At 42.6% G+C, this 27970-nt stretch overlaps 1 protein-coding gene across 1 annotated transcript; it reads left to right on the top strand.

Annotated features, from left to right (window-relative positions):
* The first annotated feature begins 6382 nt into the window (after positions 1-6382).
* On the top strand, positions 6383-16422 carry HIF1AN (hypoxia inducible factor 1 subunit alpha inhibitor). The gene is made up of 8 exons (XM_077125745.1): positions 6383-6587; positions 6863-7113; positions 9919-10067; positions 11977-12122; positions 12949-13055; positions 13477-13540; positions 13774-13884; positions 14724-16422. Exons 1-8 carry the CDS (start codon positions 6411-6413, stop codon positions 14766-14768), a joined length of 1050 nt encoding a protein of 349 aa, XP_076981860.1. The 5' UTR covers positions 6383-6410; the 3' UTR covers positions 14769-16422.
* The last annotated feature ends 11548 nt before the right edge of the window (positions 16423-27970 follow it).

The raw sequence follows: 27970 nt of genomic DNA on the forward strand, positions 1-27970 counted from the left end.
GCATCTTTTGTGCGCTTTTTGGCCATTTTATATCTTCTTTAGGGTAATGTCTATATTCAAATCCTTTGTCCATTTTTTATACTTTTTATTTTGAAATTTTTTTAATTCAGAAAACACTTACAAAAATAATACAAACCCCATACAGAGACCTCCAACATTCCCCTATCCCCCCTGGCTGCACAGTTCCACCAATATTAACCTTATTGCCACATTTGTCATGTCATTCTATCTGAGCATCTACCTGTCCATCTGCCTGTCTATCTGTTTATCAACCCATTTTGTGGACACTTAAGTGTAGGCTGTATACGCCATGCTCCTTGAACATTTGTTATTATTGTCAAAGACAAACTGAGGCATTTAAATTTTTTTTGTAAAAGCTCATTTAGGCAACAAACAGGCCATAAATCAAGTAGTGCCAGACTGAAAGTGGTAAGGAGCTCTGCTGAGTGGTAAGGAGCTCTGCTGAGGGAGTGGGAAAGGTAATCTTATATAGGACAAACATGAAAATAAGCAAGGAAATGTTATGATTGGCTGACATCAAGTTTCCATTTTACATAGAGAGGGAGGTCTTACAAAATGGAGAGCAGATATACATTGCTTAGTATGGTAGGTATGTCTATTCTAATAAGCTATCTCTCCTGGACCAAAACTGGTTTATCACAAGGTGTTGCTTATATGCAGTTCTGGAGAGTGTGTCCCATTTTTCCATTTCTGGTAAATCCCTGAAGATTAACCAGTTTTGTCTTCTGGAAAATCCTTTCTCAGTTAAGGGGTCTTCCTGGCAATGCCCAATGCAGGCAGCCATTTTATTTTACTTAACATTGCCATGTACATTTCCAAGAATAAGGATATTCACTTATTTAACCACCTTAGGTACAGTTATTAAGGTCAGGAAATTTAGCACTGATATCAAGCTTACATTCTATATTTCAATGTTTTTATGTGTTCCAATAATGTCCTTTTGAGGCTTTTCTCTTCCCTTATTAGATCCTGCCCAGGATCACTTATTGCATTCAATTGCCATTGTCTCTTTACTCTTTTTCTTTTAATTGTAGGGATATACATACAACATAAACTTTCCCATATCAGCCACTCCCAAGTATACCATTCAGTATTAATCACATTCACAATGTTGCAGTACCCTCACCACCTTCTGTTTATAAAACTTTTCCATCTGCCCAAACTGAAACCCTATACTCATTGTGCCCCCTGCCCCTGGTAAGCTGTATTCTCCTTTCTGTGTGAGCTTGCATATTCTCTGATATTTTCTTTATATATTCTTCATAGTTACCATGGGGCTTAAATTTTAGCATCCTAAATTTATAATAATCTTGTTTGCTTTGATACCAACTTCAATAGTATACAGAAACTATGTTCCTATATCCCTCTGTCCCCCACCTTTATTAGTTCATGTCACAAATAACATGTTTATACTTTATGAATACTAAACCACTGATTTATCATTACATTTTATGCATTTGCCTTTTAGATCCTGTAGGAAGTAAAAAGTGGAGTTGCAAACCAAAAAAACAATCATACTAGCATTTATATTTGCCCTTGTTTTTACCCTTACTGGAGATCTTTATTTCTTCATGTGGCTTTGATCTACTCTCTATTGTACTTTCCTTTCAACCTACAGAACTCTCTTTAATATCTCTTGTAGGGCCAATCTAGTGGTGGTGAACTATCTCAGTTTCTGTTTATCTGGGAATATCTTAATCCCTTCCTCAGTTTTGTAAGACAGTTTTCCTGGATACAGAATTATTGGTTGGCATTTTTTTTGCTTACAGCACTATAAATATGTAGACATATAGCCTCCATGGTTTTCAATGAGAAATCGGCTCTTAATGTTATTAACACTTCCTTGAATGAGACACATTGCTTCTCTCCTGTGGCTTTCAGAATTCTTGGTTTGGCATTTGACAGTTTGATTATAAAATGCCATAGTGTGGATCTATTTGGGTTCATCCTGTTTGGAGATTGTTGAGCGTGTTGATTGTATATCATGTCTTTTGGTAAATCTGGGAAGTTTGCAGCCATTATTCTTTCTGTCCCTTTTTCTCTTTCTACTCCTTACAGGATTCCCACAATGGGTATATTAGTAGTCTTGATGGTGTCACAATGGTTCCTCAAGCTCTGTTCACTTTCCTTCATTCTTTCTTCTTTATGCTCCTCAGACTGGATGATTTCAGTTGTCTTATCTTCAGGTTCACTGATTTTTCCACCGGTGCTAATGTTCTTGAAGCCCTCTAGGGAATTTTTAATATCAGTTATTATGGTCTTTGGCTCTCTTTGGTTCCTTTCCATAATTTCTATCTCTCTATTGATATTCTTTGTGTTCATCTATTATTTCCTGATTTCCTTTAGTTTTTTGTTTGTTTGTTTGTTTGTTTGTCCATGTCTTCCTTTAGCTCTTCGAATATAAATTTAAGACAATTTTTAAAAAATGTTTGCCTGGTGTTCTAGTTTGCTAGCTGCTAGAATGTGACATACCAAAAATGGAATGGCTTTTTTAAAAGGGGGAATGAATATTATGTTGCAAATTTGCAGTTCTAAGGTCATGAAAATGTCCAATTAAAGCAAGTCAATAAAAATGCCCAAATTAAGTCACCAACAAAAGTTTACCTTCACTCAGGAAAGGCCAGTGAAGTTCAGAGTTTCTCTCTGAACTGGAAAGGCATATGGTAAACATGGCGATGTTTGCTTGCTTTCTCTCCAAGCTTCTTGTTTCATGAAGCTCCCCTATGGGCGTTTTCCTTCTTCATCTCCAAAAGTCTCTGGCTGCATGGGCTGTTGTGGCTCTGATGTTCTGTCATTCTGAAGCTTTCTCCAAAATGCTTCTCTTTTAAAGGATTCCAGTAAACCAATCAAGACCAACCTGGAATGGGTAGAGTCACATCTTCTAATCCAAGTTTAATACCCAACTGGGTGACTCACATCTCCATAGAGATAATCTAATCAAGTTCCCAACATACAGTGCTGAATAGCGATTAAAAGAAACAGCTGCTTCCACAAGATTGGATCAGGATTAAACCATGGCTTTCCTAGGGTACATAAATCCTTTCAAACCAACATACCTTGTATGTCCCAGATATGATCTTCCTCACAGATGGTTTCTAAGGCTTTAATCCTCTGTCTGGGTTATTGCTTCCTGTTTCTTTGTTTGTTTTGTAATCTTTCATTGAACCCAGACATTTTAATATTTTAATGTTATCATTGGAATTTAGACTCTGAGACATCTGTATGTTTGTATCCAAGCTAGTGTTGAAGCTTCCCTTGAATGCCAAGAGCTAAGAAAAAAGAAAAAGAAGAGGAAGAAGAAGAAACACCTTTCCCAGTTTTTGAAGATTGACCTATGTGCATGCTCTCCTTCAGAGCTATCCATACAATGAGTTTAGAGAATTGCTCAAGGCTAAAGCAGAGGTCACCATGTTCCTTTGTGCACCTACATCTTGTCTTGAGTATGCATGTGTAGTCCTAGGATTTCCCTGATTTATATGGATGGGAATGTCCCTTCTTCTCTAGGGAAGTTTTCTCATGGTCCCAGGCACTGGGACCTACAACCAGCAATCCGTTCCCCCAGACAGCCACAACTTGACTGCATTCCACATCTCTCTAATAGAGCTGTGTGAGCTGCCTTCCACATGCAGGGCAAGGTCTGGATTGCAATCCTGCAATGAATGTCGTAGATCAGTCCCTCCAGCCACCACAAAAGAGACTGAGCCAGACATTGATGCTCCCAGTATGTGCATGAAGGTCGCTCTCCTCCCTCTGGAACCCAGACCAGGGACCTGCACTGGAAACGCAGGCCAATTCTGCACCTAGCTGGCGAAAGGTGGGGGAGGGGCCAGCAGGGTAGCACAAAGTACTATCACTTTTAAGTTACTGTGATAGTTTGACTCTATTGTGGACCCCAGAAAAGCCATGTCCTTTCATCTTCATTCAGTATTGCTAGGTGGGAGCTTTTTGATTATTTCCATACAGATGTGACCAACCCAATTGTGGGTGGTAACTTTTGATTAGATGATTTCCATGGAGATGTGTCTCCACCTGTTCAAGGTGGGATTGCTTACTGGAGCCCTTTAAGAGGGAATCATTTTGGAAAAAGCTAGAGAGCCACAAGAGCCACCAGAGCCAAGAGAGCCTACACAGCCAGAGACCTTTGGAGATGAAGAAGGAAAACGCCCCTGAGGGAAGCTTCATGAAACAATAAGCCTGGAGAGAAAGCTAGCGGACTTCACCAGGTTCACCATGTGCCTTCCCAGTTGAGAGAGAAACCATGAACGTCATTGGCTTCCTTGAACCAAGGTATCTTTTCCTGGATGCCTTAGATTGGACATTTCTATAGCCTTGCTTTAATTTGGACATTTTCATTGCCATAGAACTATAAACTTACAACTTATTAAATTCCCCTTTTTAAAAGCCATTCTGTTTCTGGTATATCTCCTTCCAGTAGCTTTCAAACTAAAACTAGAACAGTTATCTATTCTTTTTTTTTAATTTGGCACTTGTCCAATTACTATAATCCTTTATGTGTTTTCTAGAGCTTTGAAAAGGATGCTTCTGCAGTTCTTGCTGGTTGTTCAAAGCATCTGTGAAGGAAAGAGTTCTGATGCTTTTCACTCTGTGTTCTACTTTGCTAGCTGCCAGAATGCAAGACATCAGAGATGGATTGGCTTTTAATAAAAGGGGATTTATTTCATTAGTTCTTCAGAGGAAAGGCAGCTAACTTTCAACTGAGGTTCTTTCTTACATGGGAATGCATAGGGTGATCTCTGCTGGCCTTTTCTCCAGGCCTCTGGGTTCCAAAAACTTTCCCCAGGGTGATTTCTTTCTGCATCTCCAAAGGCCTGGGCTGAGCTGCAAATGCCGAGATCAGGTATGCTGAGCTGCTTGGGCTGTGCTACATTGAGCTCTCTCATTTAAGCAGCAGCCAATTAACTCAAACATCATTCATTGCAGCAGGCATGCCTCCTAGCCAACTGCAGATGTAATGAGCAACAGATGAGGTTCACGTACCATTGACTCATGTCCACAGCAAAAGAACTAGTCACCTTCACCTGGCCAAGTTGGCACCACACTCTGCCAACTTGATCCTGGGCCATTTACTCTTACCCTGGGTTGAAGTGAAGCTATCCATTTTTAAATTTTGTAATTTTCTTTTTTATTGTTGAGTTGTAAGGGTTCTTTATGTATTCTAGATGAAAGTCTCTTGTCAGATACAGGCAGATTATTTTCTACCATTCCATCGGGTTTTCTGGTCACAATCTTGATGGTGCTGTTTGATACACAAAAGTTTTAAATTTTGATGAAGTCCAATTTATGTTTTCTCTTGTCATGTCTTTTTTGTGTCAGATCTAAAAAACTATTACCTAATCCAAAGTCATGAAGATTTACAGTTTTCTTTTAAGAGTTTTACAGTTTTAACTCTTACATTTAGGTCTTTGATCCATTTTGAGTTAATTTTTATAAATGTGTGAGATAGATTGTTCTTTGACCTCCAGTCCCAGATTTAAAAGGCTCAAATGATTAGGTCAGGCCCACCTAGGATAATAAAAACTTAAAGTGAACTCTTAGGAATTTTAATCTCATCTTTGGCATATGATGTAATCTAATCACAGGAGCCATTGCTCATTATAGCCACAAGTCCTGCTCTCAATCAAAGGAAGAGAATTATACAAAGCATGTACACCAAGGGGTGGGACTCTTAGGAGTCTGCCTCCCCCAGTTGACAGGAGAACTATCTAAGTAAGCAAAAGAGGTAATTAACATACACTTTTATAACCAATATAGATTGTTTGAAAATGTGGTATTTCCACGGTCTGTCACTAATAATACCATTGGGCCCAAAATTATCTAACATTAGAAGAGATGGTAATAGAGGCAGAAAATTCAAATGAAGTTACACAAAAGACAATGCCCTTGATGTTAGAAGAATTCATTTTGCCATACACCTTTGCCTAGGACTTCCAAGCAGTCCTTTCCCAACATCTATCGATCTCACAATTGCTTTCCCTTTAGACTTCTTTAGATAGGTCCAGAGTTTGTCATTCTCCCATTATTAATGTAAGGCTTACTGCCTCATTAAACTTGCCTTCTTCTTTGCCTCTTGGGTAGGCCTGGGCACGCTGAAGCAGCAATAACATTTTGGAGTTGGTTACCAGGTAGTTACCCCAATTTAGTCTGACTAAGGCGTAGTTCCAGTTCTTCAGGGTGGGTGCCTAGGACGTACAGCTCTGCAGTTCACCGCTTGGTGGAGCATCCGCCTCCCTCAGGCTTCGGCCTCGCCTCCTTAGAGTCGCCGAACCGCTCTCTCTCTTACTCGCAGTCCATCTCTATGGTCTCCGTTGTGGTTTCATCCGGAATGGGCAGAACTTCCGGTTCCGGCGGGACAGTCCCTAGCGGTAGAGATGGCGGCGGCGCCGGCCCAGCTTGCGTCGTCGGGCTCTGGAGGGCCCCGGGAAGAGGCTGAAGTCTCTGGCCCTATTTGGGATGAGTCCCAACTGCGTAGTTATAGCTTCCCGACCCGACCCATCCCGCGTCTGAGTCAGAGCGACCCCCGGGCGGAGGAGCTTATCGAGAATGAGGTGGGAGGGGCGGGGCCGCGGCTAAGGAGGTGGGGGAGGGACCGGATTGGAAAGGGAAGTCAGAGGCGAATGGTGAAAGAGGTGGGAATGGCCGAGCTGTGAACTAGGACCTAAGGGAGATGGAGAAGGTGAAGAGAAATGAGACTTAAAGGATCTGTGCTGGTTAACTGAAGAAATTATTCTGAAGTTGGCAGGTAGTTGGAATCTTGGCTCAGTAACCCACTAGCACCTTGGAACGACTTCAAATGTTTTTTTCACTTGGTGTTTTCACGTAGGAGCCTGTAGTGCTTACCGACACAAATCTTGTGTACCCTGCCCTGAAGTGGGACCTTGAATACCTGCAAGAGAATATTGGCAGTGGAGACTTCTCTGTGTACAGTGCGAGCACCCACAAGTTCTTGTACTATGATGAGAAGAAGATGACTAATTTCCAGAACTTTAAGCCGAGGTCCAACAGGGAGGAAATGAAATTTCATGAGTTTGTTGAAAAACTGCAGGACATACAGCAACAAGGAGGGGAAGAGAGGTAAAGTCACATATCATGGTTTTCCATTGAATTTAGGGCATCCATTTCTCCTTATACCTCCTTGATGTGTGGAGAAGTCAGATGAATAGCAATTGGCATCTTGTGTCTTTGGATTCCTGCTGAATGAATATTTTGCTAGTCCAGGCTCTGAGGGGTTTGAGTTGTTATTAGTGATTCTTGTGTCTACATCAGCCAGTTCTCTAGCTTGAGTGATAAGATAATGATTAAACTTGAGCTGTTATTCTCTAGTTCCTTGTCTTCCTCTTCATAAAGAGAGAGTCACAATTGCCTAGAAAGATCAGGCAGATGAACAAAGTGAAAATGTAATCGGCTGGATGGAAACTGTGATGAAGGTGAAGCCATGTGCCCTGCTCAGAGTTAGAGTCTGCTTGTTTGCATTTGGGAGTGTAGACCCATAGTCAGATACTCTTGATTTTTCAAGAGAAGTTAGAAGTCAGAATTTTTATTTTAAATCTTTAACTTAAATTTCAGCATCTAATTCAGTTTTTTTTAAATGTTGCATGGTAGCCAACAAAAAAGTGTATGTGGCCTTTGAGATTGCTAGTTTGCAGCCTTTGCTCAAAAGTATTAGGCTGCTTGGGACAGTTAAGGCTGAAAAGTTATCCACATTGTTAGGAGTAAAAGATACCGGACCCTCCAGTTTAGGGAAGATCAGATTAGATTGGGGGAGAGGGGTTGGGGTTGGGAAATCATATTGATGTTTCATGTTGTGCTAGTGATAGCAAACACAAGGCACACACATTGGGACAGTGCCCCCTACTTTCTTCCTGACTTATGAGAGCCACCTCTTATATAGGTCCCAGCTAACATTTGTTCCCACACTAAAACATTTCCCGCTTTCACTGACTGGCTGTATTAGATAAATCCCTGTTGTTACTTCATGGTGAATAATCAGCTCACATTTGGTCTTCAACACTCGGATTCTCCCTGGCCCCCGCCTCAGTTCTCTTCCTGATTCCGTGTCAGCAATATGTGCCTAAATGAATGAATTCGAAATGCATTATTTTTTTCCTGAAGTTCAGCATTTGTCATAATCATGGGACTTTGACCAAAAGAGTTTCAAGGATCAGAATTGTGCTTGATCTGTCTTTTAGATGTTATAAAAACCTGGTTCAATTCAATCATTTCATGCATTGATTTCCTCAAACTTAACATAAAACAAACACATACACACATGCAGTTGGAAGAGATTGATCATTTTAAAAAATTGTGCTGGTAGAGTGTATAATTCTGCTGAATGAACAGATGCTTTGGACTAAGCATGCATTAATCTTCTGGTTTCTTGGTCAGTGTAAGTTTCTTGCCTCCCGTAGTGAAAGTATTGTGCCTCCCTAAGTATGAGATATGAGTTAATCTTTACTATGGGTAATTGAAGGGATTTTTAAGGAAATCTACTGTATGCAGGTTTTTTCCCGTTAGCTGACTTTAGCACCAGCCAGCTCCACTATATAATTAAATGGATTGTTGTGATTCTGGAGTAAAGGATATTAGGATCCTCTTTGAACCATGTGGAGCATTTCCTGTGTGGGTATAAAGTGAATATTGTTTAGATTCATGTTTGGGGAATGTCCCTAATTCAGAGTTACTTGCAGAATTCTTGTGTGAATATGTTTATAATAATCTGTAGGGAGAGTCCATAGGTTTCTTTCATTTGAGTGTTAAGGTCTTCTGTGTCCCCAGAAAGTTAGTGGACTCAACTATTGAAATATTAATAATTAATGTTGACTTAAACATTGTGGTTCTAGGCAGTGGAATACCTTTGAGCCTTATGAAGTAACATTCTCAGGACCAGCATAGGGTAGCTTTCTGTCTACTTCATTCTTCAGGTTTGCCCCCTTATTATATGTCTCTAGTGGGACTTGATCAAGTATATCTTGATTTTCATATCCCTTAAGTAATTTCTGACCTTCCTCAAACATGTTAGGACCCCTGAGTCTGCAGAAAACCTGAAAAAAATCTTCCTGTTTGTTTCAGATGTAGACGGCTACTGCAGATTGGTGACTCAGTCAAGATAGGCTAGTCTTCAAGCCAGAGGACAGTGGCTTGAAAGCACAAAAGTTTTATTTCTCGCTCAAGCTACACATTCATCACTGGTGACGTGGGGGCTCTGCACTCATATCATCATTTTCACTTGGACCCAGATTGCACCAACAGCTACTCTTTGGAACTTTGCAATTTCTGTAGTAGAGGGAAAGAGAAGTGGGAGTAGTGTGTACTGGTTCTTAAAATTACAGTTTGAAAGTAACACGAGTCACTTCTACAGACATTCTATTGTCCAAAGCAAGTTAAATAAGCAATCCTGGCTTCAAGGGGCTGCAGAAGAATAACTCTCCCTTGGAGGAAACCAGCTCTTGATGAACAGTAACACAGTCTTCCACAGTGGCCATCAGGAGGAAAAGAGGATATCTCAGGCCCTGAGACTCTGTAGAACAAAGTTGATTAATCATCCGTAGGTATATGGATAGGCTTCCAAGAATATACAGACTTGTATGAAAAGTTCTAAGTGTATGTGCATTTTTATGGGAAACGTTCCTTGGATTCTTAAAGGATTTGTGCTGTGACCTGGAAATGGTCATTTGTTTAAGGGAAAAGTTTGATGTTGATCAAAGCTCTAAGAAGGATAGGAAGGAATTCGGTTCTTCTCTGAAAGTGGGTTGGGTAAGATTTGCATGATTATAGATACTCTTTGTGGATTTGTTTTGGGATTTGTATTTTCAGGTGTCGGGAGGCCAAGCCAGGGACCATGTATGTGAGCACTAATGGACTTTCTTCTTGGGAACTTAGGTTATATCTGCAGCAGACACTCAATGACACCGTGGGCAGGAAGATTGTCATGGACTTCTTGGGTTTTAACTGGAACTGGATTAATAAGCAGCAGGGAAAACGTGGCTGGGGGCAGCTGACCTCCAATCTGCTACTTATTGGCATGGAAGGTAAGAAATATTTCAGAAAGCAGCATGACTTGAAGTCATACAAACCTGATTTCTAATCTTGTCTTCACAACTTATTAGCTCACTGACTCTGAACCAGTCACTTAGCTTTCTTAAACCTCGTTCTCCTCATCTGTAGAAGGAGTGCGCTAGTATCTGATAAATATCTGTGAAGATTAAATAGGATGATGTATGTTAAGTCTTTAAAATAGTGTCAATGCACTCTAAAGAGAAAGTTCCCTTTTTCCTACTTCAGCTGTCAAGTGAGGGCATATAAACTTGGATATTAGGGACCTTTGTGAAATACTGTTGTCTTTGGATCTGTCTGCATTCAGAATATTTTTATTCCAGTAAAAAGGGGGAAACTTATTTTTCCAATTTATATACAACCTTATCTTTTTAATAGATCATATATGTTTGTGGGTTCAAAATTCAGAAGATACAAAGAAGTATACAATGATAAATTTCTCCCTGTCTCCCAACCTGCCACTTTCCCTCCCTGGGGGTACCCTGTGTGGTTAGTTTCTTGTGTATTTTACATAAGCAAGTATGTGAATGTGTTCTAGAGAATTTACATAAGCAAGTGCATGGATGTGCTCTTTTGTTTTGCTTTGTTTCTTCCATAAAAAAGGAGAAACCTTTAAACCCCATTTAGGAGGAGAGCTACAAGCAGGCGGGATCATTGTCTCCTTCTTATTTTTATTTCTGGCACTAACTCAGTGCCTGGTCCGTAGTGGGTACTTAGTAAATGGCGAATAAACTGGGCTGAAGAAAGAAACAGATCTTGACTGTCACAGGAGTTATTATTCATTGTCATTCACTACTTGGCTCTGTGAAATCTCTTCTCTCCCTTTGATTTTCCTTTCTTCAAATTTGAATCCTTTGTTGCCAGTAACAGTAAAGGATTCCAGCAAAGCAGCTTATGAGTTGGCACTTACCTGCCCTTTGAAACTAGGTCTTAGTTGACTTGCCAGATGCCAGTTCTGATTTACTTGATTCTGAGCTTTCCTGTTGCCTTCTTTTCCTTTGGTGGTATGCAGGGATGCACATCCCTCAGGTAGAGATGGAGAGCAGCTCCCCTTTGAGGATGCATATGAACTCTCAGCACTCAAAAACACAGCTGTGGTGGCATATCCCAGGCAGAGCTAGGGCATGTTTTATAAAATCTGTGACCTGCAGAGGTATGTGTTCAGCCCTGAGTTATTTGTACAAAGGATAAACCACAGTCATGGCCTCAGTCATAAAGGAGTAAATGATCATATTTTTTCAAGGGAAGAACTAATTAAGTGTGCTTTATTCAAATAATACAACACTCCTCAGGAATCTGATATGCTCCACCCCCCCCAACCCCCCCCCAGATGAGAATCAGCAGCTCCAGTGAGTCCCAGTGGTATATCCCACAGGTGGGTTGAAGTGGGAGCAAAGGTTGCAAATCTCTGAGCTCTGTAAGAGCTGCCCAAGCCAGGTATGTATTCATACAGCTTAAGAAGACCGATTCACGCCATCAAGGTAGATCATGCATTTTATTGATACCAGTAGTTTCTGTTGTTTTACTGCCCTTGAGCTCTTGCCATAGTTAGAGTACAAGTATTCCCTAGTATATTACTTTGCCAGGCTTGTGAGTAGCGTTTTACAGAGCTGTTGCTCCCAGTGAGAACAGCAAACATCATTTAGGAAAGTTTTATTTGGTGATCAGTGGTGGACCCTTAGCTAGTGATGATTGCTAGACTTTATTTTCCAGTAAAAGTCTAACACCTAATCTGCTGAGAGTTATAATTCCATTTTTCCCTGATTTTGGTTTGGAACCTTAACTGAGAGGGCCGACTGTTTTTTTCTACAGTGCTGGGCCCTATATTCAAGCCTGGGTAATAGAGTCACTACTCTGATAAGAAAATACTTTTTCCTCCTGCAGGAAATGTGACACCTGCTCACTATGATGAGCAGCAGAACTTCTTTGCTCAGATCAAAGGCCACAAGCGTTGCATCTTATTCCCTCCGGATCAGTTTGAGTGCCTCTACCCATACCCTGTCCATCACCCATGTGACAGACAGAGCCAGGTGAGCTTGAGTGGTCTGAGGAAGGTGTAGAACTCTAAATCCTAGAAACTCCTTTAGGATCTGTGGCTGGACCGTCTTTCCCCTTCCCTGTTATGGTGTTACACAATGGTCTATCAGGTTTGGATTACACAGACTTGTCTTCCTTTACAAACCCAGAGAATAGTTTCACAGCCTCTGGTGGTCTGCAGATGTCTGTATGCATAAACAACCCCATAGAGCTAATGCTAGAGGGCAGACTCCATCGTTGATGCTGGCAGAATCTATTACTCTGTTTGATGGGCTTATAAGTTCATAGAACAAAATGTTTGTTTAGTCGTTGTATTCTTTTGCCATGGATGCCACTTTTTGATTCGCAGAAGGGCTAATAGAATTGAGATAGATCACTTAATGCATTCCTGGATCTAAGTAAGGTTGACTTTGTGGCCAGCTTGAGAGACCATCCTCTTTCATGAGGACTGCCCAGCCATGTCCTGTAGAGTCTTTGCCAGTTAGAATATTTGGGGAAGAAAGTTTCCTTCCTTTTCTCAGGCCGTGGAGTAGGTCTTGTGACTTGAAAGCTGTGTTGATTGATTCCTGACCACAGGAGCACTGAAGCCAAGGGTTCTTAATAATTTAGCCTTCAAGCATGCCCTATCTTACATCTTTCAGTGAGAGAGAAAGAAGGGGGATGGATGCAAGGGGAGAGAGAGTGTTTAATGTGAGTTGGGTTTTCTTCTGGATATAAACGCTAAAGGCATCTTTTTTGACCACCAAAATAGCTGACTAATAGTTGTTACTGATAAAGATTTGGTGATTGAGTTTTTTTTCTTTTTCTTGAACTTCTCAGGTGGACTTTGACAATCCTGACTACGAGAGGTTTCCCAATTTCCAGAATGTGGTTGGCTACGAAACAGTGGTTGGCCCTGGTGATGTTCTTTACATCCCTATGTACTGGTGAGGAGGGGGTAACGGCTGGTCGCTTCTTGGGAGCTTTCTTTCCCATTCCCTGGAAATCCTTGTCTGTATCCCTTCTCAGTTATGTCAGGAATGGTCTTGTGTGGTCTATAGGAAAGTTGGCATATCCTGATATGAGCATACTGATGTAAGCCTTCTCATGGAGGAAATGAAAACCCTATTTTTAGGACAGAATGACTAATTCCTCAAGTTTAAAGAGGTCCCAGAAGCTTGAGGTGGAGAATCTGTTCTTGGTTCTTTTTTATTTGGAGACTGAATGCCACTCCCTCTGCCCCAGTGTGTATTTACAGGCCGAGTGTAAAAATACTATCTTTGCTATTTCCCTGAGCTAGACTCCACCTGGTTTTCCATTCCTCCCTCTCAAAAGTATCGATGACAAGCAAGATTTGTTTTCTTCCAGGTGGCATCACATAGAGTCATTATTAAATGGGGGAATCACCATCACTGTGAACTTCTGGTATAAGGTGAATAGAGTTGATTTTTTCCTAGATGGGACTGAGGTGGGGTTAGATATAATAAATTACTTGAGGCCAAATGGGGATGTTGGCTGCCTGGAGATGATTCCCAGGTCTTTGGAAAGACGAAAAGGGATAGGATTGAATTGGGTTTCTTAGAGGGGAGGATGTTTCTAGGAAGAGTGGGGTGACACTGAAGCCTGCTGCTAAAGGCATTTCCTGAGCTGCTGCTTCCTTTGCAGGGGGCCCCCACCCCTAAGAGAATTGAATATCCTCTCAAAGCTCATCAGAAAGTGGCCATAATGAGAAACATTGAGAAGATGCTTGGAGAGGCTCTGGGGAACCCACAAGAGGTATGTGGCTGCCCCGAGGTGGTACTCCTTTGGTTCAGTGGGCGGGTTGACCAGGAGACATCAGGACTGGTGTGACAGTATCAATAGCTCCTCTCTGTCGGTATCTGGTTCCCTCTCCCTCCATAGAGGTTACGGGCGTGTTCAGGAAATCCTTGTTTTCTGGTGAGAGCTAGGCTTGACTGGCAGATCAATTAAAATCTGTTCCGTACTGGTGGTAATGATCCCCATGGGGTTTGTGTGCCAGCTGGGGACCCCTGAGGGGATTTTTCTGGAACAAAAAGCGAGCTGTAAAGAATCTCTGTGCACTCTCACAACTGTACCAAGGTAGCTCTAGATAATGTTGAGATATACTTCCTATGCCAGTACTCCAGTGGCCTATTGGGCAAGTGGAGAGTTTTGCATTTGTAATGCTCTTGCCTCCTCCTTATTGGTGGCCTTAGCATCCAGAGGACCTTTGGGGTTGGGAGATAGCACCAGCCCCAGTTGCCGGTGACCTTTTGAGGACATAGAGACATTTAACATTCTTAAGGCATATTTGAGAAATATGCAGATGCATACTTTTGAGTGTTTGGGAATTAGCTCCTCTAACCTTTTTATGAATTTGGTGCTACTTACAGCTAAAGGGTATTGCGAGGGGGAAGGTAATATCAGATGGATAGGGCCATGCCCCAGAATACTGGGTTAATCTCCAGGAAGAGAATTGGCAAAAAGATTTAAAAAATTGAATGAAAGCCTTGTTCCTACCCTTGGCTAGATATGGAATGTCTACAGACATACCCTGTCCAGCTTCAGGACCAGAGGACAGGTAGTTCTGACTGGCTCCTCATATCTCTTCACAGGTGGGGCCCTTGTTGAACACAATGATCAAGGGTCGATACAACTAGCCTGCCAGGGGTTGAGACCTCCTGCCAGGTGACTGCTATCCTGTCCACACCGCTTCATTGATGAGGATGGGAGATTCCAAGCGCTAGTATTGCACGCTGCACTTAATGGACTGGACTCTTGCCATGGCCCTGGAGGCAGGTGTTTGGGGCAAGGCAGGGTGGTTGGCACTCCACTGCTATTTGGAGGACTTCTTACCCATGCCTTCTATGCCCCAGCACCTACCCTCTCTGCCCCCCCCCCCAAAGTCTTGCATTTGGTGTGTTGAGTCCCAACTTCTGGTTGTCATCATGTCTGTGTGTGTCAGTTTGTCAGCATTGGGATGTGTGTGCATGCACACGCATGTATGTATTTGTTCCTTGCTTCCTTTTGGGCCAGGATGTCACTTCTGGCTCTCAGCCCTATCTCCTATAACCTCAGTGCCTCAGCCTGAGAGAAAGGAGATGCTTCTTGGACCCCACTGCGTCTGGGCTGCAGGGCCAGAGCTATCCTGACCATTAGGTCACTCTGCCTCCTTTCCATTTCCACATGCTCTAGATTGGGTGGGCATGGCTAATGGAACTCTAATGGGGAGGGGGAGAGTGAGACTTGCCTTTGAGAGCCTAGACAGCCTTCCTGTGTGAGAGAGGATTAGATAGCATTCTAGCTTGGATTTTCAAGCTCAGGCCATACACAGGAATGAACCTTGGGACACGGGAACCAAGATTGTGCATAAGTTTCAAATTAAGAACACATGCAGTTTCTCTCTTTCAGCACCAGCTCTTGCTCCTTGTGCTGGACACCAAGGGAGTTCTCCTAGTGGTGGCTTCTCTAGGTTCTAGGGGTGCAAGCCTCTGTGGGTGTGAGTGTAAATGTGTGTGTGCTGCATGCACATGTGTTCACACTGGCCAGCCTCTTCTTACTAAGGTTCTCTACTGCATAACCTTATCCAGTGGGACCCCCGGGAAGAACTGCTCGCCCTAGACTAAAGCTTTTTTAACTCACATTTTAGCCACTGTATGTTGGTTGCCTAAGGCTGACTGGCTAGAGCCTCGAGGTCCTATGCCTCTCCCTGCCCGGGCCACATCCTCCAGTTTCCTGGCTGAGTAGATGAAATAAGGTCAAGCTTAGGCAGCTAACCCAATACGTGTCATCCACCTCAAGGCAAGGGCAAAAATGTAGCTCTCCCTCATAAAACCAGCACCTCTGCCAGATGCCACTGTAATACTCCAGAAACCCCCCTTGAACATCAGGGCAACTGGTGAAGCACAAAAGTGGAATTTCCTTTTCTGTTCATAACTACTCATAAGAACTCCTCTCAGGGCTGTAGTTTACACCTGGGTCGTGTGTACTGCACAACCTGTAGGGCCATTATTATTCACATCTGTTCATTGGGAGTGGATCCCCTAGAATTGTGCAGTGTGGGGGCCCTGTGTTTTTCCTCATCTCTATCCCACCTTTTCTCTGGAAGGAAAAAGGAGTTGAAGTCTGGTTTAGTTTGTTTGTTTTTTTTTCCTGGCCAAAGGTTTATTTCTAGTCACTAAGTTATGACTCTTCCCCTGAAGCTCAGTTTACAGTGCACTGATTGGACTGAGAGGATGTGTGTGTATGTGCGCACACCCCCATGTGCATAGTTTGGGGAGGGGTGTTTATTTTTACTAAATCCTGTTCTGTTTTGTTTTGTTTTGTTTTCTGTTATACAGTGTGGGTATGCAAACACGGTACCTTCTCAAGTGTAGTTCTTTCAAATATAGCCAGTGCTGGAAAAATGTGATTGCAGTGATCTCCATCCCTCTTCCACCTCTTTTGGGAAAGAGGAGCACAGTAAAGCTAACAAAGCAGACAGTGGGCAAACATAGAGACAATCACACTTGGAAAGATAGCAGATTATTTTCATTCTCCTCGATAGGTCTGTTGCATTCCTGGCTCAGCTATCAAAGATAAGGGTGATATGTGGTAGGGAGGTGTGTGCCATGTAGCTGGTCCTCACTGGACTGACCTAAAGTGATGGGTAAAGGAGAAGGAAAAGGCTCACTTTGGGAACTTTAACAGGACTTGCCTGATCCTTGGGTAATATAATAGCAGCCTGTTATTAGACACTTAATATGTGCCTAGTGCCTTTATCTTTGTTCCTCACCATCCTGCATGGTAGGTATTCTCATTTTACAGATGAAGAAATGGGCTCAGAGAGGTTAAGTGATCAGTGGCAAAAAGGATTTGAACCTAGTGCCGTTTGACTGCAAACCCCTGTTCCTTCCCTTCCGCCACCATGCAGTGTTTGGTACAGGCAGATTCAGGCCAAGAGGTTGCAGATCCGCTCAAAGGGGACACTCTTCGGAGGCTCTAGCTAAAGGCATCGTGGAAAACTGCTCAGGAAGCCATATTATGGTTCAGAGTGCTGGTAGGAAAAACTAGGGAATCTAACTTCTAGATCCCATTGCATTGCTTGTGTGTCTTTGACTAGGTCCTATAACTTTTCCCAGCATGCTTTTGTATCCATAGGTCTTGTTCTAGATGATCACTGAGAAGCTTAATTCATGTTCTTCTGTTTCTTCTTTTAAGGATGAGATTGAGGCTGTTCCCTTCATTTAGCTAGATTAGGGCTATTTAGGCTCAAATTCTGCTTGCACAGGAAGAAACATTTCTGCTACAGTTGATTACCCCCATTCTAGCCAAAAGCATGGGAAGCAGGCACACCAAGGGAAGGTGGAGATTTGGGTCTGGATAGTGGTCATCCAGTCTGCAGGCTGCTCTTTTTATACTAGCAGGTATGGAGGAAACTACTGTTTTATGAAGTCAAATATTTGTTGGGGGGTTGAGGGTGGGGGTTGGGGGAGGAGCTGTTCTGGGCATCAGTTGAGCAGATGCCCAGGATGCCTGGGGGAGACCAGCTTCCCCTACAAATCAGAGCTCTAAATTACAAGGTTTTTACCAACATGAACAGTTGGGGAAAGTCGTCTGCTCTCATTTGCGTAATGGTTTCTGTCACTGGTGATTAGACACAGGATGAAGGAAAAGAAATTTGACAATTAGGAATGAGCGATCATTAATCTGAATCTGTTAGGAGACAGAGGGGAAGAGTACTTATCTATGGGCCAGCCCAGTGAAGGGGTACACTTCTTCCCTTTACTGTCCCCTTCCTCTCCCCAGACCCCTGGGCCATACGCCGTTTTGGTATTCCCACAAGCGAATGAGCTTGTATTTCTTTAACAACAAATAAACTGGGTATGCCCTGTCTCCTGCCCAAGATAGATTCAGAAACTGACATCTATGAACCTGAGTCAACAAGATAGATGGGTGTCAAATCCAGGCTACCGGCCAAAGAGTAACACTACACAATAGAATAGTTTTGACATGTGTTTAATGTTTGTTGAAAATGTCTTTATAATTGCCAATGACCTGGCCTGAAACCCTACCTGTGACAAGTATTTGTTACATTCCAGCATTTCAGGGTGTGGAGAGAATCTGGTTTTTATCAAAATCAAGGAGCTTCTGCTTAGTTTGGAGAGGAACCCACGTGAGACAACCAGAGGTTATGAAGCCATGTGTCATTAGGCTCCCTGGTGGATGAGTTTAGGGGCTGTTGATAGAGGAGGAAGATCAATAGAGAACAAAGCTCTACCCAAGCCTCCTCCAGATCCCTGGCTCCCCGAGAAAGGATATTTACACTAGGCCTCCCAGCAAAGTTAATATTTCCCCCATTTCAGTGCCGTTCTGGTTATGTGGAGGGCACTGAAGTCCCTGGCCTACATCTGTGAACCAGTGATGAGGTTAGCTAATAGGCTGAATCATGCGGTGTGAAGAATCCCAATTTGAATCTTCCCAGATTTCTGAGTTACCTCACTTTTCATCCCTCTGCTCCTTCAGACTTCAAAGACACTGTTAGTTTGCACAAATTGGTACTTGTTTCCCTGTTTTGTGACTTAAATGCAGTGGGTTCTTTAGGCTCCCTCAAGGATAGGGGGAAGGGGAGTTCTCTGTCTCCCTCAGAATGTGAACTTCCCAAGGATGGGACTGTGTCTTTACTCTTAAGTTGTTGCCTACCTTTGGATATACCCTTCAAAATCCAGTTCTGAATTGAGAGCAGTGAGGGAATGACCTTTGGTGAACAGTGTTGACAGTGGCCTGGGTGGATGATGAGAAAGGGATTATTACCTGGAACTGGCTCATGGGATTCTAGAGATACTGACCTTTTTAGTCTGTGTCCATTTCCACTTTCTTTGGAACCTTCTCCAACTGCTTGTCCTTTAGCCCCCTGTCCAGTTCTCTCAAACTGCCTTCTCTACAGATATGCTCTAGCTTCCCTTTCCAAAGGTCACCCCAGTTTCCCCTACCCATCTTCCTCCCGCTCATTATTTTTCTAATGTCCTCTTTACCAAGTCCTTTTTCCTAAACGATTGCCCTTCCCTAAGAAGCTCCATGGCTGCAAGTGTTTTTTGATAGACTGGTCTTGTCTCTAGGATCTTTCTTCCTGGGGTCACCCCTGTTCTTCATAGGTCTTCTGACCTGTGATAACTCTTGTTTATTTATCTTGGGTTAGTCCATGTGTTCTGTCTCTTCTCTGTCCTCTTTTTATTCCTTTGCCAATTATGTACATTTTGGTTTAGCTCTGATTCACTCTGGTGGCCCTTTATTCTAGTCTTCAGACATTTCTAATCCTCACAAGTCTGGGATCCTCGATGGAGCCGTGCTGGCGCCATTTTGGGGACATCTCTGGGGTTTAAGCAAAGCCTCAGCACCTGGCAACCTCTAAGCCCAAGGGCGTCTGGCTAGGCCTCCATAGATTAGTCAGGAGCAGCGATCCTAGAGAGTGGTGGACAATGGAGAACTAGAGGTGAGGGGTGGTCGGGTTTCAGGAGATGACTCCAGGAGTGGGGCAAGACCTGACAAAGCAGGGTGGAACAACTGAAGTTTCGTTTCCATCTAAATGCATCTGTGTGCCTTAAAGTCTAGCTGTTCAGAGATGATAGACATTTTGTGAATGCCTCCTAATTTCTCTCAGGTATCTTTGGCAGTGCTCTGAGTCACCAAGTTAGTCTGGCCTCTGCATTCCACTGATTGCTGGAAGGAAAGCAGCATGTTCAGTGACCAGATATCACAAGTGGAGTTCTTAGATGATAAAAACCCTGGAGGCTGAGGGTAACAGAAGGGAGGGACCCAGTAGTTATACCCAGCAATTGCTTCACACATGCAAGAGTTCGAATGTAATAGCTGATTAAAGAAGTTAATATCAACTGGGCCCTGCCTTCCTTCTCACATAAAATCTGGTCTCCAGACAGTATTTTGAGAAGATGGATGTGTCCTTTAATTTCCAATGGGAAACAATCTAGCATAGAGTTTAAATGCATGGACTTCGGAGTTAGATGTCTTTGGTTTAGGTTTCTAGTTTTGCTACTCACCAGCTGGGTTTGACCTCGGTTGATTTGCTTAACCTCTCTGAGCCTGTTTCATCAACTGTAATGATATGGGTGAGGGAGGGAGTGGGTATTGAAAATATCTACCTCAGGGTTGTTGGATTAACTGAAATAATGTATGTAAAGCTTTAGCACAGTGTCTGGCAGGCACTTAATAAATGGTTGTGGTGGTGATTGTTATATTTTTTATATGGCTTATTCAGCAGCTTGGTTCGGTGATCTCTAAACTGAATTTGCAGTGATTCTTTCTCTCAAGGAAAGCATAGGACAGAACAATGAGAAATACTGTAGAAACCCGTATTGAGTTGGGGGCAGATGGAAAAGTCTTGGCTCCTAAACTAGTCCTGGAAAAAGGGATACAGGGAGGCTTTACAGCTACACACTTCAGCCCCAGACCCCAGACCCCAGGGGAGTGGCTGTCAGGTATGATCTTCTTGCACTGTGTGAGTGGTTGTGGGCAGTTGAATGATTTCTCATTACACCCAGAGAAGCTGTTGCCACCTCAAACCGTGAGACACTGTCTCCATCAAATCAGGCTAGGTTCAGTTTTATTCTGTTCCCTTCAATGTGCTTCAGTTACATGGGTGGTAAGATTGTTATAAGGCAGAGGGACATTCAAAGGAGAATTCAGAAAAGTATAAGACCATTATCTTAATAGTTACCCTTTGCTGAGTACCCTATTTCTGGCACTGCTAGCCCAGCCCCATGCATGCTTTTGGTTCAGAGGAGGTGACAAGCAGGAAATTAGAGTAGTAATTGGTACACAGAGGAGCAGCACTTGATCAAGTTCAGGTGGTCAGGGTAGGCTCCTGCAGGAAGTGACTTAGTCTAAGTTGTTATGAATAGTTAACCAGGAGGGTGAGGAGTGGTAAATGGCTTTTATTTCTCCTTTAGATTCTCCATCTCCTAGTCCAAAAACAAATTTTGCTCCTCTGAGTTTAAGAGGTTTGTTGGTAATCACTCCAGGGAAAGAGCCAGGCACTGAACCCAAAATAGAAGAAAGTGTTTTGGGAAATTAGTCATAGAAGTCTTTGAAAAGCATTTTGGTTGCTGGCTCAGATCTGTATTGGAGTGCAAATGGATTAGACTTGCTCATTTGTAGCTCCTCAGTCCTCCCTCAGAATATTGCATTCCAGCCTCAGGAGCCATGCTACCAGACCTTGGGAGAGTCACTGGATCAAGTTACTCAGACTTCTGCCTGAGCTGTATTCAGGCTGGCTCATATTCTCATCCCCTTCCACAACCTGATCCCACTGATCTCCTAGGTTTTGTTCCCCTAACCACCTCCACCCCTCAGTGCTATAAACCAAACCTTTCTGCAGTTCCCCTTTGTAGCTGTTCAGATCCTTTTGTCTCTGACTGAAGAAGACACCTCTCTAGCTTTTGCCAAGCCATTCCTCTGGGCTCCAGGCCATTCTGCAGTCACCTTGCAGTCACCTCTTTCCTTCTAGTTATCTCTGGCTCTGGGCCTTAGACATATTTTCTTTGGCCTTGGCCAATTTTGCTGTGCTTTCTTCAGTTTAAAGCATATTCACTTGGTCATTAAGGTTAGTCCTGCTCTTCAGGGAATTCCACTCAGTCACCCAAAGGTCCACTCTAAGTTACATCTGAGCCAGGCTTTTATTAACCTTTTGAAGGCAGTGTAGTATAGTGTATTAGAACAAGGGCTTTGCATACCTAGCTTTGAATCCCAGATCTGCCTTTTTATGTGTGACCTTGGACAAATGACAAACTTCCTGAAACTCACCTTCATATAGGGATAATACCTGCCTTCTTAGAGTTAACATAAAATAAGGTATATAAAGAAAGACGTAGCAGGGATTTGGTCTGTAGTGAGGGCTCAGTCATTGTAGGCTCAGTTGTCATCACTGTGATATAACAGTGGACACAACAGTGGCCCCAGTCATTCTGTCTTTTTCTATTTCAAAGCCTTTACCTCTCTATTACCTTTCTGACTAATGACCTGTTTCTAGTTTCAGGGCATGTCTAGTTGTCAGCTCATGAGCAGAGCAGATTTCTGAGCATGAACTCTCTTGCTAACCTTACCAGTCCCTACCCCTTCTCAGTGACCTCTCACTCTCATGACCTTATCATTACTGCCATTGCTGGGAAATATTCCAGAGTGTCTCCACTACAATATTAACACCCGAAACACAATACCAATAAAAATAAAACATGCTAGACCAGCTGCTTCCTGAAAGGATAAGAGGATGGTTAACCTCAACAGGGACTGGGAAGGTTTACAAGCTGGCAACACAGTCACAGGGCATGAAGGAGATGCTGAGATGTGTGTGGATTGCCCAGGGACATAGAAGATAAGGAGATCAGCTCACAGGCCACTGTGCTAGTCTAGGTTAGGAGAACATAGGCTTGAGACTATATCCTTCAAGTTTTTGAATTTTGAGCTTTTGATCATATTATTGAGCAGAAACCCACACACTTTGCAATTGGCATGATCATGTTTTTCACAAGGGTCTACATAATGTAGTCACAAGAAAGAGGTTTTGGATGTGACACCTAGGTTTGAATCCCCATTTGCTGTTTCTAAGTCTAACCTTTGGTAAGTTAATATCTCTAGGCCTCACCATCTTCAAATGTGGCAACTAGAAAATAACCTGTTAGCATCGTTAGGGTTCATGGTAATGCTTGTTTGTTTTTTGCCCTCATGGGCAGGCACCAGGAATTGAACCCGGGTCTCCAGCATGGCAGGCTAAAACTCTGCCTGCTGATCCACTGTGGCCCTCCTGGTAATGGTTTTTTCAACACCTCACTCAGTGTGGGCATTCAGGAAATGGTTTTGTTATAAAGACTGACTATATGATCAATGTTCAATTAGTTCTCAGAGAAAAAGAAACCACTGGCAGCACTTTTCTGATCCTACTCTGACTCTCAGGATAGAACGCTTAAAATGGAATCACAGAGAAAATAACTTGGGGTGGGAGAGCAAAATGAAGGTCATAAGATTGTGGAAGGGACTGAAACCCATGAAGGGCAGGACTAGGGACAAAGATGCTTTAGTTAGGGTAGGGTCTTGAGAAGGTGAGACCTAGCTCTGGATTGTTACCTAATTTCCTAGAGAACAAAGGAAATGGGGTGAGAGGGTGTCTGGAGGACACAGTGTGACTGAGTAAAAGGAACACAAGATTTGGGGACACTTAACCTGTGAAAATCTTAGATGTACCTTACACAGCTGGATGGCTTGGGGCATGTTAAGTCTATGCTTCAGTCCCCTCATCTTTAAAATTGGCACTGACACTACTGTCTTTTTTCTGTGAAGAGTGAATGGTTGATGGTACAATATATATAAAAAATGCTGTGTAAACTGATGCTATACAAATAATTAGTTTTTGGGTTGTGAGTGAAATTCAGGAGAACGCCAAATTGGTGGGCCCAGAATTGCTAGTGTGCCCAGGTTAAAGCCTCCCACTTTTCCATTAGGAAATAAGTGAAGCAGTGTTTTCCGCCAGAATACTGCTCTTATACTGCCAACATTTAACTAGTAAGGATTTTGTTTTGATTTTAAACTAAAAGTGTGGTACAAAAGAGTAAATTTTGTAGTTACATAAACTATGTTTGAATCTTGGATTTCACCATTTACTAACAGGAAATGATCAAATTATTTACTAAATGTCTCCAAGCTTTGAGGTCTTAACAGGTCCTCCTCTCCCCTACACTTCAAACTCCCCCACCCACCCACCCCCGTGTGGCTATTGGAAATGAATGAGACAACTCAAGCAAAATAATTAACTCACTGCCTAGTAAATGCTCAATAAATATTGGTTCCCTTTCTTCCCTTCCTTTTCCCCTTAGGAAGTGTTCAGTTTACTCGGCATGAAAGGGACTCAGTCGTCCATGCCTTAGTGTGAACAAGTAATATCAGATTTCTCTTTTCTAAGATGAGATCAATTGCCCTAAAGGAATGAATGTGACTGGGGAAGAATCATGGAGAAGGGGACAGGAGTTTATAGTGTTAGAGATGGCGTAGGGATCCTTTGTCATCTAATCTTTGCTCTGGGTGGAGAACAGAAAGGGTGACAGAGGTGAGAGTTTCAAGAATGAAGATGAGGGCTAGAGTGGAAAAACCAAACAAGGAGGGGCAGAGTGGAGTGGAGGATGGAACACTGAACTAAGTAGGGAGACCAGAGTTCTGTCAGGAGAATCCCAGGAGTTGTGACCACAAGTCAAAAGGTATGAGAAAAATCCTGTATTCAACCAAGAGCCACCTTAAGTCCTGCAAGAGTGGTGCTCCAATCAGAAAGGGAGAATATAAAAAAGGCAGAAATGGTCAAGATAGGAAGACATTTAAGTATTTTCAGAGTCAAAGAGATGAACCACCCATTATGGAAGCCTAAAAGGGGTACTAGGCTTCTGTGAGAAAGTGGAGTTAGGTACTGAACAGCATCAAATCAGGGATAAGGACTGGGTGACCATCTCTCTTCTTAAGTTATCTTGAGGCCCTGTCATAGGCCAGAAATAGGGCTTGGATCCCTTCAGAATCCAGACAGTGACCCAACCAATGTCTCTGGTTGTTCTGCCAACGTCACCCATCTAAGAGGATAGCCTCCAAAATACATGGGTTAGCATCAATTATTTGTTTACTAAATAAGCATCTTTTAAAACTGGAAACCTTAGGATGAAGGCTAGGCATGTTTAAGAACATCAAATGTGTAGTGTTAACATTTTTTGCTTTAAGGAGTCTGTACAAAGTGTGCATTTTAACTTCTTGACATGTGGAAGATAATTTTCTGTTAGAGTAACAGGTTTACCTTGTAATTCCTATTAAAGAATGTTGTGAACTTTATTTAAACTTGCAATTTTAAGTTAAAATTTAAATAGTTTTGCAACATTTAAAATGACTTAAAATTTGCTATATCTATAAACTCTATTAGTAAGTGTTTGGGAAAGTTTGTTTTGGTTAGATAAATGAAGTATTTATGGAAATCAAATATATTAAACTTATAAATGCCCCTTAAATATTTAAAGGAGTTTAATCGTAAATTGAGCCATTAAATCAACTCCTTTGTTTTATGAACAAAGTGAAATGAGATTTATAACTGAACTTACGAGCGTAGAAAAGAACTAGGATTTTGAATTTGTAACTTTGAGGAAAAAATGGAGCATACGTTTTAAAAAATCAAATTTCTGAGTTCTTATATTTATACAAAAAAACACCCTTGTGGACATCAAAAAAACTCACAGGGAAGACGCTAATCATAGTATTACTATGAAGCCAAGTCAGTTCATCTCTGAAAGTACTAGGGAGTTAGCAGCAGTTAAAAATGGCTGCCATGGGTCAAATCAGATTTTTGTTTGGTCTACACATGTTTTTGAAAAATTTTTAAATTAGTTGTCAATAATTAAGACTTTAAAAAACCAAAGACTTTAATTTCATCCAAAAAGCCAAATTTCTGGCTTGGAAAATCAGAAGATCTGGCAACAATTAAATCGCATTTCCCATATGACAGCTGGCTGGACCTGAGAACCACTTTAGGCTTGTTTCTTCCAGTTTGTAACAGTATCCACTCATCATTGTACCTTATAACTGGTTTGTTTCACTCACTTTTGTGACCTATCTGTCCCATGTAGGCATTTGTGTGTGTGATCCTTGAACTAGCAGTTCTCTAACAACTGGTTGCATAACTTGGGATAAGGATTCAGGAAAGGTGCACATCCTGTCCTCTCTACTCTCATCACCCCATTCCAGCTAGGTTGTCTATTTTATATAACCTGAACTCAGCACTGGTTCCAGACTCCATAGAGAGTATGTAAGAAGTTCCTAGGCTTGGATTTCAGTGTTTGCTATTATTTGTGACCAGACTGTTTCCTGGTCCCCTCTTGCCTATACCCTTTACCTAAGCTCTAACCTCATGTCTCCATTCCTGCTAACTTCCTGATCACCTGGCTTAGTTTGACCACAGCCTTGCTTTGGTTTGTGAGGAGCCCCAGGTCCTCAGTTTTGTGAAGCTCTCATACCTGATTATACCTGATCTTTCTGGCTTCACTGTGAATCTTATGACTCTGACTCCCAAATCTGACCCCAGCTTCATCATTGACCATTGTCTGTATATTGTGGTTGCTCAGCTAAAGGATAGAAGCCAAACTGCTGAAGGTTCAGGAGACATGAGAGGTGAGATTGGAGGTGTTTGGGTTTTCAAGAAAAGGGGAGAAGCAGAAACCAACCACAGTTTAAAGAGACAGCTGGTAGAAAGAAGGCTTTTTTGGTTAGGGAGACCACTGTACATATTTGTAGTCAGAGAGGAGCCAGTGGGAGGGAAGATACTGAGGTAAGAGAGAATTTAGGTGTTGGAATAAGGTCTCAGGGAAGGCATGGGGTGATGAAATAAGAAATGGTTATCAAAGGTTATCATCTAGGTATATCCTAAAGCTCAGAAATATCTTCCTATCACCTCAAATGACCCAGGAGGGGGCACTGTTGGAAGTCTATAATCTAAAGTTATGGTTGAAGTTATGACATGATTCTGGACGTTTGGAGGGTAGAGGGCATGATGTTGGGGCATAGCCTGGGACAGGAGAAATTTCCAACAAAGCAACTGACAGAAACCTCTCACATTATCTGTAGAGGTAGAGATATCTGAACCTAATGGTCAGGAATCTTGGTGAAGAGCCAGACACAGTGGGGGTTGATTAATGGATCCATGTCAGCCTAGACTAGAGGGAAGTCTCTAGCAGTGTGCCTTAGGGCTCAGTCTGGGCCTGTGTGCTGGTTACATTTTTATTGACAATTGACTGAGGTAGTAGGTGCATCAAGTTTGCAAGTGATAGAGCTGGGGAGGGGGGGCGGCAACTAATACTTGGCATGAAGGAGTCAGGATTCAAAACAATTTCAACAGACTGGAGCACTGGGCTGGAACCAACAAGATTAAATTTAACAGGGATAAATGTAGAATCCTGCACTTAGGTTAAAGCAAAATTTATGACGTAAGTACCGGGTGAGGGGTGGACCCAGCTTGACAGCAATTCATGAAGGAAAGACCTGGGGAGTGTAGTTGACTGGTAGCTCAACCTGAGTCAGTTGTGTGATGTGACTGCTAAAACCTGTAGTACAATCACGAATTGCATCGACCTGAACGAAACAGCCAGATTAAAGGAAGTGTTTACTCCACTATTTTCTGAATGGGCAGACTTATCTCTGGAATACCAGGCCTAATTTTCTAAGGTCCTTTTTAGGTAAGGTCAGTGACAAACGGGAGACTATTTTCAACAGGCAACCATCATGGGAGTTGGCCTGGATACTGTTAGAAACTTGCCAGCGAGTCTATGGTGTTGAGATTCTAGAACCACCCCAAGCAAAGACAGTCTGTCAGAAATTCTTATGGGATTTGGGGATACGTGGGTCTGCTTTCTTCACTTCCCATGGGGCCTTTGAATCTCATCCCAGGCCTTTCTGAGGTAGGAGGATTAGGAATTATTTGGGTCGTGTCTGGTTTGGGGTTGGCGTAGAGGTAGATGGGAAGTGGGGCATTGAATATGGGAAACAATCTGAAAATTTGAACCTCAAACATCGTTTTTTGCAGTGCGCTCCTCTGGGACATGCAGTTCCCACTGCAGCCACAGTGTGGCGCCCTCGTTCTATGACGATCATGAGCCAATGGCAGTTGCTGAGTGGGCGGCGAGGCCTCAGCTGCGCTTCCCGCACTTCCCACAGAGAGGAGCTAGCAGGGCTGGCTTTGTATAGGCGTAGCAGGCCCAGGACTCCTGTATGAAAAACGGCGCCTGTGGCATGATAAAAGCTCGCCCGTGCCACAAACCACAAGTGGAATACAGATACCGTTTCTGTTGGGTCACACGGT

This window comes from Tamandua tetradactyla, chromosome 13 (assembly GCF_023851605.1).
Source record: "Tamandua tetradactyla isolate mTamTet1 chromosome 13, mTamTet1.pri, whole genome shotgun sequence".
NCBI classification, from domain to species: Eukaryota; Metazoa; Chordata; class Mammalia; order Pilosa; family Myrmecophagidae; genus Tamandua; species Tamandua tetradactyla.

Coding starts and splice junctions, on each gene's coding strand:
- HIF1AN (XM_077125745.1), top strand. CDS start 6,411: ATGGCGGCGGCGCCGGCCCAGCTTGCGTCGTCGGGCTCTGGAGGGCCC. Junction 10,068..11,976: donor GCTACTTATTGGCATGGAAG/GTAAGAAATATT, acceptor TTCCTCCTGCAG/GAAATGTGACACCTGCTCAC. Junction 12,123..12,948: donor CATGTGACAGACAGAGCCAG/GTGAGCTTGAGT, acceptor TGAACTTCTCAG/GTGGACTTTGACAATCCTGA.